This window comes from Rousettus aegyptiacus, unplaced genomic scaffold (assembly GCF_014176215.1).
Source record: "Rousettus aegyptiacus isolate mRouAeg1 unplaced genomic scaffold, mRouAeg1.p scaffold_m13_p_14, whole genome shotgun sequence".
NCBI lineage: Eukaryota > Metazoa > Chordata > Mammalia > Chiroptera > Pteropodidae > Rousettus > Rousettus aegyptiacus.
This window is the reverse complement of record NW_023416289.1, coordinates 61520578-61537368: the sequence shown is the minus strand read 5'-3', so window position 1 is coordinate 61537368 and position 16791 is coordinate 61520578. Positions and strand designations below refer to the sequence as shown.

At 56.6% G+C, this 16791-nt stretch overlaps 2 protein-coding genes across 2 annotated transcripts in view; one reads left to right on the top strand and one right to left on the bottom strand.

Moving 5' to 3' along the window:
* OCA2 (OCA2 melanosomal transmembrane protein) overlaps nt 1-1203 on the top strand; it is a 44152-nt gene extending 42949 nt beyond the window's left edge. The window contains exon 24 of the mRNA XM_036232075.1: nt 205-1203. Within this exon, the coding sequence (XP_036087968.1) occupies nt 205-289 (85 nt within the window). The 3' untranslated portion in view covers nt 290-1203. The remainder of the gene's footprint in view (nt 1-204) is intronic.
* A 9578-nt stretch (nt 1204-10781) lies between these two features.
* Nucleotides 10782-16791, bottom strand: part of GABRG3 (gamma-aminobutyric acid type A receptor subunit gamma3) — a 54100-nt gene continuing 48090 nt past the window's right edge. The window contains exons 7-10 of the mRNA XM_016154861.2: nt 14157-14309; nt 13301-13497; nt 13070-13129; nt 10782-11127 (exon numbers count right to left, since the gene is read on the bottom strand). Of these exons, the coding sequence (XP_016010347.2) occupies nt 10849-11127; nt 13070-13129; nt 13301-13497; nt 14157-14309 (689 nt within the window). The 3' untranslated portion in view covers nt 10782-10848. The remainder of the gene's footprint in view (nt 11128-13069; nt 13130-13300; nt 13498-14156; nt 14310-16791) is intronic.

Here is a 16791-nt window from a genome sequence, read left to right as displayed (position 1 = left end):
GGGGCGGGGCGGGGGGCAAGAGGGGCAGGGCGGCACGGAAGCTGAGGAGGGGTGACACAGGAGCACCTTGCCTTTTTTGCCTTGTTGCCTTTTTGTTTGTTTGTTTGTTTGTCTTCTTGCTTTCTGCTTTCTTGCTTCCTCACACACACACCGCCTCTCCCCTACCTGGTGTTGGACATCCCCATGCTCTCTCTCGCCTTGTAGGCTGGGCTTTCCAATGGTCATCGTCTCCTGCACAGTTGGCATGTGTTACCTCCTGGTCGTTCACGTCGTGATGGGGTGGAGCTAAGACGCGTGTCCCGTAGCAGCTCGCGGGACCTGAGCAGCACCCGCCCCGGAGCTGACGCCCCCAAGGGCACTTGGTCGCAGAGGTGCATCCCCCGGGGCCACTCGGCCACCGAGCTCTGGCCCCCCCGCCCCCCCTTTCCAGTTAATGCTGGCAAATCATGTCCCATAGACGTTACACAGGAACCTGCAGGAAGTCGTGCCCTGAGTGTGTACCCCAAATAGTGTGTAAGGAAACACTTTATTAAACATGAAGTGTCCGAGGAGGCTCAGAATTTGTTGCTCTTCATTCTTCATCTGCTCTCAGGTGGGCACGGAGCTAGGTGGACGCAGGTGTGGCTGTGCTGCTTGGCCAGCAGGGGACCCGGAATAACAAACGGGTTTAACCCAGGACACTGTGTTTCTTTCCCGATGCCAGCCCCCCTCCCGCCCCGGTCGCCAGACACCTCCGCTCTTTCTTGCGTAGTCGATGCTCGCTCAGCGGGAGTTTTGGGCCCATGTCACTGCCACCGCTCTGTCACCTGTGCGGCTGCCTCTGTGGGCGGTGTCTGCGGGAGTCTGTGCTGTCAGGTCCCCAACTGCCTGCCTCAGACCGTCGCTAACCGCCTGCTGCTGCTGTTCTTCAAGTGGTTGGGAGCTACGGGCGCCAGGCGGCTGTGAGTTCTGGCAGGAAAAATGGGCTGCGATTTCTTTGGTGGCTCGGAAAGGTCACATCCCAGCAGACACACCAAGGGCAGGGGCCGTGGAGGAAGAGCCTGAGAAGGGAGGAAGGTGGCTGAGCCCCCAGGGAGGGGGACGCTGGGCCAGGGTCGCCCGGGTCACAGCGAAAGGAGCTAAGTGGGGAGTACCCGGCCCCTGCGTGAGTGGGCATGGGGGCGGGCGGGTCCCCGCAGCCACTGAAAACCCTCGTTCATGCTGCGTCACACGGTCGGCCAGCAGGGTCAGTCCACTGCGCTGAGGACGGCACCCCCGGCCCGGGAGCTGTCTTGTTCTGGGGGAGCGGGAGCTGCGGCGGGGTGACTTGCCGTGTGCGGGCCGCTCTGCAGGACGTGGCATCTGGTCAGTCTGACCCAAGAGGGCTTTGCTGGTGCCGAGACTGTTCTCCCAGGCGGCCAGAGCCAGTTCAGTCACTGGGAAGAGTAGGGGCGGGCGAGGGAGTGGTGGGTCAGCTTTGACACCAGGGCCAGTCGCCCTGTTCACAGAGAGCGCTGCTGGCGTCCGTCACAGGCCCTGACAGAGGAGGAGCCGCTGGCGCAGCGAGCGGGGCCTGCAGCCCCCAGACCCGGTGCAGCCCCCAGACCCAGACCCAGACCCAGGCTAGGGCACGGTGCTGACCCCACCGCCCGTCATCCACAGGGGTAGAGTCAGAGAACTGGGGGCAGAGTCAGAGAATGGGGCGGAGTCAGAGAGCTGGGGGCGGAGTCAGAGAGTGGGGCGGAGTCAGAGAGCTGGGGGTGGAGCCAGAGAATGGGGCGGAGTCAGAGAATGGGGCGGAGCCAGAGAACCTGGGGCGGAGTCAGAGAGTGGGGCGGAGCCAGAAAACTGGGGGCGGAGGCAGAGAACTGGGCACCGTGTCACGCAGGGACGGGCGTTTCCTGCCAGGGGGGTCTTCCTGGCGGGGGGCAGCCCGGCTCTGCCCCAGCGGGCGAGGCCAGAGCCCTTTGTGTCCAGCCTCGCCCGGAGCAGGTTCGGCGCCCAACTCCGGCACCACTGCTCCCCTGCCGGGTCCGAACGGGAAGCCGGGGCCGGGGCCGAGCTGTGACAAGCGGTCGCTTCCGGCACTGTCCCTGTCCCCGGCTCTGGGCCACGCCCTGTTCTTCCAGCTCAGCCCCAGCTAGCCCGCCCCGCCAGGCTGTGGTGTTAGTCTCCAGCTCCAGCCCGGCCCCACAGCCTCCGCAGCTGCTCACACCTGTTGTGACTCAGCGCGTCGAAGGGCCCTGCTCGCTCCCGGTGTCTGTCAGTCCCCCGGAGAGCTAGGGCGTCCAGGTGTCCCCATGTTGGGAGTCAGCCCCGCGAGAGCCAGCCTGAAGCCGGCGGCTGCTTGCGGAGACCTGCTGCTCAGTCTAGTTCAGAGTGCCTCTTGCCTGGCAGGTCTAATTCCTGGGTTTGCGTCCCCTCCCCCCATTGTAGAAGGGTGACTAGGGACAGTCCCTCAGCTGTCACTTCTCCCTTTGGCTCCACGGCTACGGTCCCTCCTGAGTCACTTAGATAAACGTCTTACAGATGCAGTTGTATTGTGACTACAGGGCCCTGCTCCAGGCCTAACCTGGCAGGGGCCCGGGCATCACAGTCGACAGCAGCCACATCTGGTTGAGGAGGAATCCGGCAAAATGAGCTTCATGATGGTGGGCAGGATGGCTTGGACACGAATAGCTTTTTCAAGTTTTCATCATCTTTCAAAAGGCTTTCTTTATTTTTGGAAAATTATTCACCGCTCCCCCACCCCAAGCCTTGCTTTTTTTTTTTTTTTTTTTTTGCTTGTTTGGTGTATTCAATTATTCCTCCTCCTGGGGAAAACTTGCAGGAGGTAAGTAAACCTTTTAAGATTTGACTTTCTGGCGCCAGGCGTCCTGGGATTGTTGGCACCATGCTGTGAACCGCCTCGGGGCTGAGGCTGGCTGTGACCCTATCTGCCTCTGGCTCAGGGCAGGGTGTGGCTTGCCGTGAGGCAGGGGCCCCCACAGCACAGCCTGGCCTCCTGAATGCCAGCTTTGCCTAAGTTCCAGCTGTGTGACCCTTCACCGGCCCTGGGCTGTCTGCTCTTGATTTGCAAATCAAGCAATCAAGCCGGAGAACATTCTGTGCAGGGCTTCTTAGCCGATGCAGCTGTTACTGCCTCTGCGAAGCCCCACACAGCTGGCCTCAGCGAGCCCTTCCAGCTTGTTCTTCAGAGGTCCTTTGAAAGAGACATTCTTTTCCTAACTCAAGTATGTTTAAATTAATTCAAAAGGGAGTTGCTGCCTTACAAACAGAAGGGTTTGGGAAATGCACCGCCCCTGGCTGGCCCCGTGTAGCTGCTAAGTGTGTGTGTTGAGTTGGGGTGGGGGGGGGGTTTGAAGTCACATTTCCAGAATTTAAATTTTTTTCTCTGCGTTTTGCTGGGTATGTGATGCCGGGCAAGCTATTTTAACCTCAGCCTCAGCTTTCTCATGATGAAAATGGCGACAAAAACACAGGAGCTGGGGGTCTGTGACTCCGTGTGCCAAGCTCTCAGCACACAGTGGGTGCTGCAGAAACACCAGCTGCGGCTACCTTCCCCCAGGGGGCCGACATGGGGCGGGGAACGGGGGGGGGGTGGTGGGAGGGGCAGGGGGCCCTCCGGTCAGGGAAAGCCAGGCCATCTAGTGAGAGAAGGGGCAAAGGGACACAAGATGTCCACCGTGCCCAAGTGGAGAGCGGGGCCGTCCGAGCGGTCATTGCTGGGGACTCCACTGTGGACCCCACTGACGTGCGGCAGCCCCATGGGAGGCTGGCCAGGACCCAGGCGGGTTAGGAGCAGGGAGGGGGCCCCCACTCCCCCACTGGGGCTCCCCCGGGAGGCCGGGCATCCAGCGGCCAGTGAGCTAGTGGACTCAGAGCCGTCCAGTTTTGGTAAAATGACCAGCTTTGGTCAAACTGACCGAAGCCAAGGGAAGCACCTCTGTGTCCGCTGGTGGGCGGGGCGCTGGGTGGTGGACATCTGTGCCGGGGAGCCCTGCCTCGGCTTCAGGGTGTGCTGTAGGGGGAGACGCCCGCCCACAGTGTCACCCACACCTGAGCTGCAGGGAGGTCCCCGGGCCAGCACCTGAACCTTGGTTCTCCTGCCCTTGGGAGCCAGGGGCCTGCTTCAGGCTTCAGCAGGACATAGGCCCTGTGACCTTCCTGCTGGGGAAGATGTCTACCCCTCCCCCATTCACAGAATCTGCCTGACTCGCCTGCCGGGGTGGGGACCCTCTGGGAGGGGCAGCTGGTGTCCCGCCCTGGCCGGTGGCCAGCGTGCAGCCCCTCCCCCGCAACCCTGCCCAGCCTCCTGATCAGCCACCCCACCCCAGGAAGACGTCTGCTCCCGGCTCACGTGTTTCTGACAAGTGTGTTTATTCGTATTAGAAGTACAAACATAGGAATCCAAGTACAAATACAGAGGGTGGCCCGGAGGGCAAAGCAGGGCACGGTGTCACCCGTGTCACCAAGGCACGTGGGGCACGAGTGAGCCTGCGTCTCACTAGGAAGCCACACGCTGCACGGGGCCGTCTGGGCCCTCGGAGCTGCCTGGGACCTGCCGGGGCCTCCAGTCCCCGCGGTTCCACAGGGTGCAGGGGCCATGTGGTGACCACAGGGACCTGGCCATGGCCCGCCTGTCTGCGGAGGGGTGGGCGTGGGCTCGCTGGCAGGGCAGGCCCCATCTCTGCACCACGTGCTCAGCTGCTGCCAAGATGCTGTCACATCCCAGAATTTCCCAGCACCCCGCCCTGGGCGCCAGCTGCATGGGCAGGACCAGGACGGGTGACGCCCACGGCTTCCCTTTAAGCCACGCTTTGAAAAGAGAGGACAGGCCACCCACAGGAGATCCCACGTCCCCGGTCCACACCAGGCCTCCACCGCGTGTGGAAGCGTGTCCTAGACTGGCGTGGGGTGCCATGTGTCCTCTGCACTGGAGAGCGACCTCGAGCCCATCAGGGAAAACTTCCACGACGTGCACAGCTCGGATGCACACGCGAGTGGGCACGGCGGCCGGGCCGGCCTGTGCGGGCCCTACGCGACTCCCGGTCAGGTATGTACGCGCGACTGCTTTAAAGGAAGGTCGTGGTCCCACACTCGCAGGGAATGTCGAGGCTGCCAGTCCCTCCCTCCCCCCCACTGTGTCCCCTCGACTGCAGGGTTGGGGAGCCCGTGGGCGTCCTGCCGCACTTGGGGTGCTGGGTAGGATGAGACACGCTAGTGAGTTGTTCCAGCTTCACCACTGTTCACACACAACACACACACACACACACACACACACACACACACATCGCCGCGTGTAAACATGGGGTGGCCCTCGCAAGACAAGCACCACCACTCCCCTGGAACCTTCCGGAGAGGACGCCCTCGTGCGGAGTGAGTCTTTTGCTCAGTCCAGCAGCTGCTAGTGATTGTGCAAACGTGTTTACTGGCACAGACTGAGTCATTCTGAAGGTCAAGAATGATCGAAAGTGTCTTTTAAAATGTTTTAATACAGTTGCTCTAAACAGAGATAATATAATAGTAAATACTATAAATTTCATCAATATATTATTCCTATGTCTGTTTCAATCCAGAGGTTCCAAGATAAATAATGGGGAATCAAAGCTTAAACCCAAATTATAAAATAACAAGCATACTGATTGTCCTTTAGGGCTAATGATATCTATGTCGTCCACAAATGTATCCATTTTAGAGAAAACAGATAGTTCTAGGCCAATTCAAATGTTACCCTCATGGAAAAGAATAAAAAAGCCAAGTGAAGTCAAAACCAGACCAAAACCAGATCAAAATCAGAAGTAACCAACAACATAAAATTAGGAGGAGTGTTCCATTTCAGTAGTTTCAAATTCTGATTGAGGCAGGGTAGACAGGACTACTGTTCTGTGCCTAAATGTTTTAGGCAAGCCAAATTTTGAACTATGATCTGCATATTTAATATTTAAAATAAAACTTTTCTCCTAAATTTAAGTCCTAATTTTGTTACGGTTTGGAAAACACATTAAGCCTTCATGTTAGCTAAGGACTAATATGGAACATGACAAGGATATTGATGGTGATGGTGATGGTGGTGATTGAGGTGATGATGATGATGGTGGTGATGACTGAGATGGTGGTGATGATGGTGATGCTGCTGCATAATTTGTCTTCCAAAACTCTATCATATCTAGCTGACGATTTGAAAATTGAGTCAGCAAGTTATGTGAATTTTCAATCACTACTTCTAATTACATTGACTTCAAAATTTAGTTTTCTTTTTTTTTTTTTAACCTCTCTGTAGCTTCCGGGGCCACCCTGAGCCCACCAGTGCGTGGACTCAATGGGCTGAGTGGGGCTGCCACGGCCAGATGGAGGCCGGGTGGCCTGATGTCCCCGTCACTGAAGTGCTGCTCTGTGTGTTGGGGGGACCTTCGCTCACTGACAAAACCGACTGAACCCTTTCCGTGACAGACAGCTCAGGACGCGAGCCGACTGTCATCAGCAGCAACCGAGCGCACTCGTCATTCGTTCCCGGGCACCAGAGCCTCACGGTGAGTTAGTACTTGCACTGTTCAATGGAAAATGGGAGCTTTAATCCGTTTGTGAAAAAGTGGTTAGTGGGAAAAACAGAGGGAACTCTGAATAACTAGAAAGGAGGAAAGCTGGCGGCCACCGTCTCTGTCCGGGTTTCATGACTGGCGTCAGTCTTCCGGGCTCTTTCCCACCTGTCCAGTTTGAACGCTGAGGAGACACAGAGGACCCTCCGCCCCACCCCCACAGGAACCATTTCTACCCTCGCATTGCGGGGTCGGCCCACTGGGCAGGGAAAGCTCTGTGTTGTTTATAAATGCCAAAAACGAAGTGGTGATAATCTGAAGAACTCAAGCAAGACAATTTACAGTTCCCCAGTTACCCGGATGCCATGTTCAGTGTTTGCTTTGTGTGTCCATGTGCACGTGTGTGTGCGTGCATGCTTGAGTTCGTTCTTCCTATTTATTTTCTAGCTCACGTCCCTGTATCTTAGTCTCTGAAAGACCCACTTAGTTCACTCAAAACATTGAAAACTTTTGAGTGACAGTTCACCTAATTTTTTGAGCACTGATCTAAAGTTGTCTAAAATTTTTTGTTTAAGCAGAGTAATACGAGGTTTAAGGTGTTTTACTGACCATATTAAACACCAAAGCGTCATTTACCTAGAGGGCATTTTGAAAAAACAAGTGAAACATTCTCCGATTCGACCTTAATAGAACCAGATCGGGCTTATGTCTTGGAATTGCTAATTGCAATCAGAAGAATAGCTGAGTCCTCCCTATAATGACAGCAATCTATTTTTATAGTAAAAGTGAAGTCAATGAGGGACAGAGAACGGGTCTGTCACTTAGCCTGAACTACTGTTATTTTTTGGTTCTTTGGATGTGATTATACAATGTGGAGTAACTGCCAAATGGTGTGAACCAGTTTCCTACAGGCAAATGTGAGAAAAAGACACAAAATGACCCGCCTCCTCAGTCTGGAGCCATCTGAAGGGGGCACCACAGAAAATCGTGAATTCCACAATCTGGCTCTTTCCCACTATTTCCAAACACCTTTCTGAATATTTAAAAAATAATAGTGGTCTGAAGCCAATTGACAGTAAACATTTCGATGTCTGTGTACATCCAATTACGTTTATCCCAGGTCATTTGGTAACTTGTAATGGGAATTGGGGCTGAAATTTCATATGAATATAGTTTCAAATGCCCAGAAAAAGCACGCTGACAACGGCCAGGTCACGGAGAGCATTCGAGGCGCTCGCTCTGATGCTGTGACAAGTATGGTGGTTAAAGGGCAGTTACAATTCCTCAAGTCTGCGACGGAAATCGCAGTGGGGGAGGGGAGTTTCAGTTCTCGGCAGCCGAGATAAAAATGACCAAGGAGAGGTTCTGTCTTGTTTTCTAGCCCTTTGGGTAAGGAGCGCCCATTGCTTCCTGGGGTGGGGGGTACCTGTCAGCACAAAATGGGGCGGTTGGTGACCTTTTCTGGCTTCTGGAGTGTGACATATTGCAGAGCAGCAAAAAAGAAAAAAAAAAAGAGAGAGAGAGAGAAGAAAAAGAAAAGAAAAAAACCACACCCAAACACTTTTACTGCAGTGAGTTATGGCCAGGTTAAAGGGCTTGGGGTGAAGGTTCTCTGTGGACACATGGCTCGTCACAAGCACTATGTCACTTTCAGGTTTGGCCCCGATTTCTCATAGGTAGCCAGAAAACCCTTGCCACACCCTCAGCGGAAGGACCCTCTAACCTGTGCCCTTAAGTGACCTGATGCTAAGGACATGACGGTTAAGGATGAGACCCACCCCATCCGCTCCCGGGAGACACAGACACCGCGGCACGGAGCGCAGCTGTGCGCAGGAGACGGGAGGTCTAAGGTGTGTCTGGTCCGAGCGTGTGTGTGGTTTAAGGCACGTGCTAGCTGAGCCGGAGCAGCGCCGGCCGGGCCCCAAGTGACTCACGGCAGCATCGCTCCTCTGAGACCAGCACCTGACTCATCTGACTCCGAAGAGACATTTGGAGAATTCGAGCAAAACGAGGGACAGGTTTGTGAATTCCATGCACGTGACATGCCATCCCCTGCCCTTGGCTCGAGAGCCACAGTCGTGAGCACAGCCCACTGTGGTCGGAACGTGGCGGCCCCATCGGCACGCGACCCGGCACCCTCCCGGCTGGGAGTGTTTCCCAAAGCAAGGATGCGGTGGCTCCTGTGGGGCGTGGGGCACCCAGGCGACGGGCCCACGCTGCCACACGCCCGCCCCGGCTGGAGTGGTGTGCGCCACAGCACACAGCCCACGACTAACCGGACACCTGGTGACGGCATCCTCACACTGCCCCGTGGCCCTCCGCGTCCTTCCTCTCCCTGACAGGTGAGCCCCTAGCTCTGCCCCTCACACTGGGAACGGAGGCCAGGGGACGAGCCGGGGGACGACATGCCAGCCAGCCTGCGGGCCAAGGTGCGGCACGCTGCGGGCAGGCCCCACGTTACGCTGCGGCGGGCGCAGCTGCCGCACTCCCTGGAGATGGATGTTCCCGGGGACGAGGGGCCGTGACCCGTGTGCTCCCGCAAGCAGGCCCGCTGGGCCTGGCGGTGAGGTCACACCCTACGCGTGTGACTCTGCCACCTGCTGGCAGCGTCTAGGTGTTGAGCGGCTTTGGGACAAGAGGCATCAATAAAAAAAAAAAAAACAAAAAAAAAACCTAAGGTTAAATGGAGCCAAATGTTTGCTCTAAAATCGCTTTAAGCGATGTGCCTCCCAGGGAGAATTTCACTAGAAATTCTGTTCCCGCTAGAACTTTAAGCTGCACCGGGTTGGAATTCTTCATCCTCTTAGGAAAGATAAATTCGTGAAGTTGGAAACTGCATTTGGAAAAGGTTGGCCTTGGGCTGTTTCCGGGGCGCAGCGTGGTGGGGTTCCCCAGTGATGGGGCCCCGTGTGGGAGGGTGGCTCATGCCGCCAGCCGCTGACGCTCTCCGAAAGAGCAGGAGCATCACCGAAGCCAGCAGATTCCACCTGCTTCTGGCCGACGGTCACTGTCGTTTTACTTTTCAAAACTGGGCTCGCTACGCAGAAGCCGACTGGCCTGTGCAGCACGTGCCAAACGGGAGGCAGGAGCCGACAGGTTGTGTCACACGGCAGGGACCCAGCGTGACCCCGGGGGAGCCCCGCCTGCACCTGCCCCTCCCTGCCCACGTCTTGCGAGCTTCCACCGTGTAACGTTTTACCTGTTTTTTTCTGAGTGATAACAGTATGCCCTACTGCACATGAAACATTAAACAAAATTCTATGGTTTCCAATAAAATGAATTCAATTTTCTGGGCAAGAAAGATGAGAAGCATAGAGAGTCTGGTGCCACAATCTTGGTGACGCAGAAGCGGCTTTCCTCCGCTCAGCGAGGGGAAGCTTCTGGGGTCTGGGGGCGCACAGACTGGCACCCCGGCCCAGCAAAGGCCCCGCGTCGCCGAGCAAGGTGGTGTTCTGCTATAAAAAATATCAAAACATCATTTCAGGGAGTGTTTTCCTTGGGATTTCGCTAGGGATCCATATTTCAAAGTATAAAATAATTGCTGTTCACCAAAATGTATCATTGATGGCAGCCATTACTCCCCCCCCTTTTTTTTTTTTGCATCTAAAGTGATTTGAAAGGTAATATTCACTAAGAAATTTTAAAAATCCTATCTACATCTCACACGCTGGAAAACGCTTTCAGACAAAAGCTTGTGGATTGTTGACCCCCCCTGACAAGTGGGCATCACTGGGCCCGAGACGGCGGGACAGGACAGGGGGCCTTGGGGGAGACGCTGGACCTGGGCCGAGCCTGGAGCCCGGGGTCAGAACACCGCCCCGTTCAGACTGAACACCCTCGGAGACGCCGACGTCGATCATGGCAATGTGACCGTTTCGGAAATCACAGTTTTTCCTCAGCGGGAGACCTATGGACGACGCAGGTGCCGCCCTCCCAGACCCGGGTGAGGGGCGCTAGCTGACGAGGACGGTGCCGGGGCCGACAGGCCACAGGGAGGCGGCGGGGCGGGCGGCGGTGCCGCTGAGGGGCCGGGGCCTGCTCACCCGCGTTACAGACGTCTCTGCCAGGGTCATCGGCAGCTGCCACCACGGACCGAAAACCCCTCGTCTACGTCACACTACGGGTTCAGGAAGGAGTGAGCGGGTGTTGCCTGAAACCTCGGTCCCCTCGTGTGTGTGTGTGTGTGTGCACGCGCGTGTGCGAGGGTGAAATACGCGATGGAAATACTGGCCTCCTCCCGCCTGCTCACAGGGGCCTCCAGGGGAACCGGGCGGCGCCTCGGCTGGGCCGCCGTCGGCCCGGGGGTGCCAGGCGGCGCCCGCGCGTGGCTTCAGAGGTATAGGTAGCCGACCCAGTAGACCAGGTTGAAGAGCAGGAAGGACGTGGGGAAGAGCACGCGGGCGTACGCGTCCAGCTCCAGGACGTGCACGTGGGCGCGGCCGCGGCGCCAGGCGCCCGCCCGGCACTCCTCGTAGCAGCAGAAGAAGCTGCGGCAGTCCTTGCCGTCCAGGCAGCCGGCCGCGCAGGCGTCCTCCAGCTCCGGCCAGTACACGGCGTGGCCCAGCGTGACCACCGTGGGCGGCGGCCTCACGTCCAGCAGGGAATAGTTCTGCGGGCGACAGGGGCGACACAGAAGCCGGCGTGAGGTGCGGCGAGCCCGGCCCGCGGGGACCCGGTGACGCACGTGCCGCGACGCCCCAGGCAGGGGCAGCGTCGCCCCGCCCGCCTCCCCACACCGGAGGGCCAGTCTTGGCGAATCCAAGGCAGGGCGGAGCCCAGCGCGGCCGCAGACAGCGCTGCGTGTCCCCGGTTGCGGTTCGGAGGCCGAGCCTGCATCCAGACGCGGTCAGCCACGCGAGTCCCCGTTCGGCCTGCTTTTCCGTCGCCTCGTGTGCAGTGTGAACAGAGGCTCCCTGACTTACGATGCGGTTACGTCCCCGGAAACCCATCGTACGACGAAAACGCTGTGACCCAAAAACGCGTTTAATACACCCGAACCGCAACGGCGCCGCTTGGTCTAATGGCTCCTACCGAAAGTAGGTCAGTCCTTGTCACCGCAAAGTCGACAGATCCTGACCAGACCTTCGCAAATCAGGGGCCGGCCGCAGTCCTGCAGACGTTGAACACGCCGGACGGTAAGGGACACGCGTACGGAGCAAGGCCGCCTCCCCGTCCCACGCGACGCGGGCGGGAACGAACGTCAGCCTGTGCCGGCCGCGCTGCTCGTCACCTCGAGAGGCGCCGCAGCTGTGCGCCGTGGGGGTGTCCTACTTCCTACTTCCCGAGCTGGCCGGACGTGGAGAGGTCCGTGTGGGGCACACCAGGGGCAGCTGCCTTACGCTCACCCACCGATGACAAAGCCACTCGACCCTGACAAGTGGCTTCCGATTAACTGTGGCTGACCACGGGCATGACAGACACGCGTGTGCATGTGCAAAGGTCGCTGTGCGCAGAGGCGCGGCTCACGCCAGCAATTTAAAGCCACATCTCCCCGGTTTTCAGCAATTAGATTCTTACCTCAGCTGTAAACTGGAAACCCAGGTGTGTGAACAATGGAACGACTTTTATAATTGTCAGTATTGACAGGGCTGTGTTTCTCCACACCTCCGCGTCCTCGTCTGCACCATGGGTCGTCGTGAGGGTAAATGAGCCCTCAGAACATGGTGTCACACAGAGGAACGAATGCGAGGGGACCGTGTCCTTCTGAGGGGAGGGCGGGCTACCCCAACCAGGACACAGTGGCGAGGCCTTCAGGCCGACAGATCTGACAACAGGTGACTTAAAACGGTGCGTGTGGAAAAAGGCACAAGACATGAGAGCGACGGCATTGTCAACGAAAGCCGAAACGTGGAAACCACTAAACAAAAAGCGGGTTAATGTCCCTAACACATTCTGTACGTGACTATATACGTTGTACACGTCACACAGACTGCAACACACACAGCATAGAAATAACGGGCAGACGGCGGCTGGAAGAAGCCGAGGCGGCCAAAGCATCACAAAAGCGTTAGGAGAACATTGATGAAAGTTAAAAGACACAAAAAGCAATCCGCAGGAGCAGAAATGCCAGTCGAAAACAAACAAGTGGAAACTGTAAAGGTCATCGACAACTGAGGACAAGCCCACGGGGCACAAGCCGGAGTGGCTGCTGCTGCGCAATTGTGCTAAACGGCAAGTAAGCTGTCACAGGCGCACGCAAGGCCGCGGTGACGAGCGCGGCACAGAAGCGGAAAGGTGTGGATTAGCCCACTGGCCAGCCGGGACCGCACACGTGATGCGGGTAAAAACTGACCCTATAAAACACACGTGTGACACAGGAGCTTGTTCATGACACGTCCTGACTTGCAGAACAGAAGTACGTGGGCTACACACTAGTTCCGGGCGAAAGGAGGGCGATTAATTTTTCTCCTTTACATTCCAGATTTTCTGCGCTGGATATTACAAAAGGAAGGAAACGCACTTAAGGGCGTGTGTGCATTAGCAGTAACGTTCTTTCGCCCGCGGTTTGGTGACAGTCCGTGGAAATGCTGCGCCCGGCGCGCAATACGTACCGAGGGGGCTGGCAGGGCCATCCGCCCGTGGAGCCACTGAGAGGGATCCGGCTGCAGCGGCTGCGAGGGAAGCAGAAGAAGCCATGAGGAAACAGGTCGCTGCGGCGCAGAGCGGTCCTCGGGCAGGGTGACGCTAAGCTCCGCCACCGGCGGGGAGGCCGCGGAGGCCGAGGGCCCCAGGCGAGAGCCCAGGCTGTCCCTGCCGCCGCCCCCCCCCCCCCCCGCACTCACCTTCGGCTGCTGCTTCACGGCCGTGGGCCTCCTGCAGCTGGAGTAGTAGTTGAGGGCGGCGTACTCCATCAAGGCGGCGAAGACGAACAGGAAGCACACGGTCACGAACAGGTCCATGGCTGTCACGTAGGACACGCGGGGCAAGGAGGTCCTGGCGATGGTGCTGAGCGTGGTCATAGTCAGCACTGTGGTGATGCCTGCAGGGACAGGTTCCAGCTGCGGAAGGGCTGCGCGGGGACCCGGCCCCCAGCCGCCGTGGAGTCACGCCACCCGTCCCGGGCACCCGGGGGGGGCGCCATGTGTCCCTTCTGACGCCACGTTCAGTGACATTTGTGACGCGGGCTTTACAGCAACATTAAAACGCCTGAATGCAGCAGGTGCCTTTCGGTTTGTTCAGCAATTTAATTTTTTTTGTTTTGTCTTTAATTTTTTTGTTTCGTCTTTAGTTTTTTTCCTTAATGAAGACACGGTTCGCCGCCCCCGCATGGCGCACCGCCTGCCCACACCAGCGTCAGGTCTGCAGTGGGGACCGCAAAGGGGCGCGGCACGTTCCCTCACACTGACAGAACGAGGCTTCTGACGGCGGCAGGTTCTGGGAAGTGACTGCATGTGTATGACATCATCCTAAGGGCATAATATCTGATGATGCGATTGATTTATTCCGAATTCTAATGCCGGCGTCACTTAAGGGACGTGGAATTCCGCCATCAGAAATGACCACCTAACCGGACCCCCTAAAACTCTCCGATACCGTCAGGCGAGATCTACTGCATCGGAACTGAGCCTCTTCCATTGTAAGTGTTTTTACGGACACGTCTGTGTTCAAACCACACAGGGGACCTTTCTTGAAACTCACCTAATGCGGTTCGTGCTGGCGTGGCGTCTTTTTTGATCCAAAATGACACCCAGGATAGAACCACGGTCAGAATGCAGGGGATGTAAGTCTGAATGGTGAAGTAACCCATCCTCCGACTCAGCTCGAAATATATCGTCATGACGACGTAGTCACCTGAAATCGTGAAGGCCAATGGTAAGTCGACTTTCTTGGGTTAAAAAGTAAAACAGGAGAACAATTTATGACTTATTTTGTTAAGTGAATGCCGTGCATAAAAATAACGTGACAGCAACATCGAATCAGAAAAGGATCAGTGCTAGCGTCGTCCATTTTTACGGTGCCCACAGCTGTGCGAGGCCTTCTGAGGTCACTGTGAATGACACACACACAAACGTGTGAGTGGGAAGAGGAGACAGACACACGTGTCTGTTCCACGACGGACCGTTACCCACGAGCTATTATTGCTCAAATTCATCGTTTAAGTCATGGACGCCATCACGTGTTTAAGAGCAAGGGTGACAGGTAACGTCATGCGGGCCGTCACGTGTTTTTCAGTGGTGACAGAGCGAGACAAACTTTCCTACATAAACTTAGGTAATGATCTGACATCTCTATTTTCACAGCATGGTTTTTGGCTTATCAGCCTCGTCCTTTATGCTTTATTCAATATTTTTACATTTATCTTTTCCTTCTGAGAGTCTGGCACATGGGCCGTGCCGACGCAGAAAACGAACAGGAATCCTTTTGTGACTTCCCACTCCCTCCTCCTGAGGCAAAGCCACAAAGAGTTGGGGACATGGAGACGTTACTGGAGATGCCACAAATTCCCCCGGAAACGGTGCGTCTTGAAGACCTTGCACATTTTATTCCAAATCGTCTCTATTTGCGTCATTTCAAGGTGACCTTCTGCTGATGTCAGCTCTCTCGTCCTCCCGTCTGTCCTCCACCTTCAGCCTCTGGACTCAGGCCCTGCCCCTGACTGTCCCCGTCCAGAGCTGGCCTCACCCTGACACTAGTGCCCGCTGACCACTCAGCTCCCTCACTCAGGGCGGAAACCCAGACGCTGGCTCTGATTCTGAGTCCTTGTTTCCCGCATCCCTGTCACCCCTTCCCCACCTCGCGGAGCACTGCCTGCCATCATGGCTCCCGGCCTGTCTCCGTCAGCTCCCGGTGGTCCTATGTCCCACCACCACGAGGCTCTGTCCGAAACATGAGTGTCACGATGGCCTCCTGACGACCTTTCCCCAGCACCTGCGATCCTGGCACAGTCGTCACCCCTAGTCACGGCCACACCGCCCTCGCAGGAGGCCCCAGGCCCCTACGCTGCATGCCCGGTCCTCAGACACACCGCAGTCGGCCCCGGAGGCTGCCGGCCCCTCCCCTCCAGCCCAGAGTTCTCTGCTCTCCCTTCGTCCTGCACCCAGGTAGCTCCCATTCACCTCCATGTCTCTGCTTTGAGGTCACTTGGTCCTCCAGGCTGTCATCCCTGACCTCGCCCATCAGGGGTGTTAATTCAAGCTGTCATTACTAACACAGGATCTTCCTTCAAAGCCATGAACTGGTTGGGTCGTAGAATGTAGTTCTCTCATTTACCAATGTTACTTAGTGTTCATTGAACGTAAAGATCACCATGAATGTTCTGTTTTTACTTAAAAAGACTGACAAGGAGACTACACTGAACCCATATGAAAACTATGCCTTTCAATAAGTTAGATTTTTTTTTTTGCAGGATGAAGTGTTCATATGGTTGACAGAAACATCAATTTTGAGATCACTGTCCCGAAAAACATTTAAAATGTTAAGCAAATTAGCATTTCGGCACAAAGAAATCAGAATAATTAACTGGAATCAATCAAAGAACACAAATAGCTTTCTAAGTAATACGAATGCCGTTTCGCCCTTTCCTGGGGGATATTACTGAATTCTGTGCGATGTGAAAAGCCTATTAATTTTTACATAAAATTTCAATGACAAACCAAGTAGAACACAAACCGAAGAGCAGAACAGGATAAATCGCCCAGAAGCTAAGAGCGCGGCCCGTGCGCCCCACACGTGGACTGACGCTGTGACTTTCTGCGGCCGGTTCTCACACACACGCACACACACGGACGCACGCCCCACAAGGAAGGACACCTGCTAGCGCGGCCACCGGCTGGGCCCGGGGGCTCTGTGCTCGGCGAGGCGGGTCCCACAAAGGCGAACACTGCACGGTGCCACTTCCACGTGGAATCACACAGAGGGAAGGTGGCGGGGACAATTCAGCCGAGGGCACAAACGTCCACTCCTGAGTCCCGGGACCGCCTCGTATACAGCGTGGTGACGCAGCCGACAGCGCTGGCGCCTACTTGGGAGCTGCTGAGAGCGCCCTCCGGGTTTGCCGTGTGGTCCTCTCAGTCAAGTGCCACAGAGGCACAGAGAGGACCAGGGGGCACTGCATTTCTGGTCTTTCTGGGCTGCGAGCGGGCACCACACACCCCCCGATGCCGGCAGGGGCCACTCACCTGCCGCTCACCCTTCAGGGGCCAGCAGAGGTCAAGCAGGGAACCCGGGCTCAGCGATGCACCGGCCAGTGACGCCATGATGTCACCTGATCATCCTATTGGGAGACGTCAGAGGAAGTCGCGTAGAACAGACCTACACACAAGCCAGGCTCCCG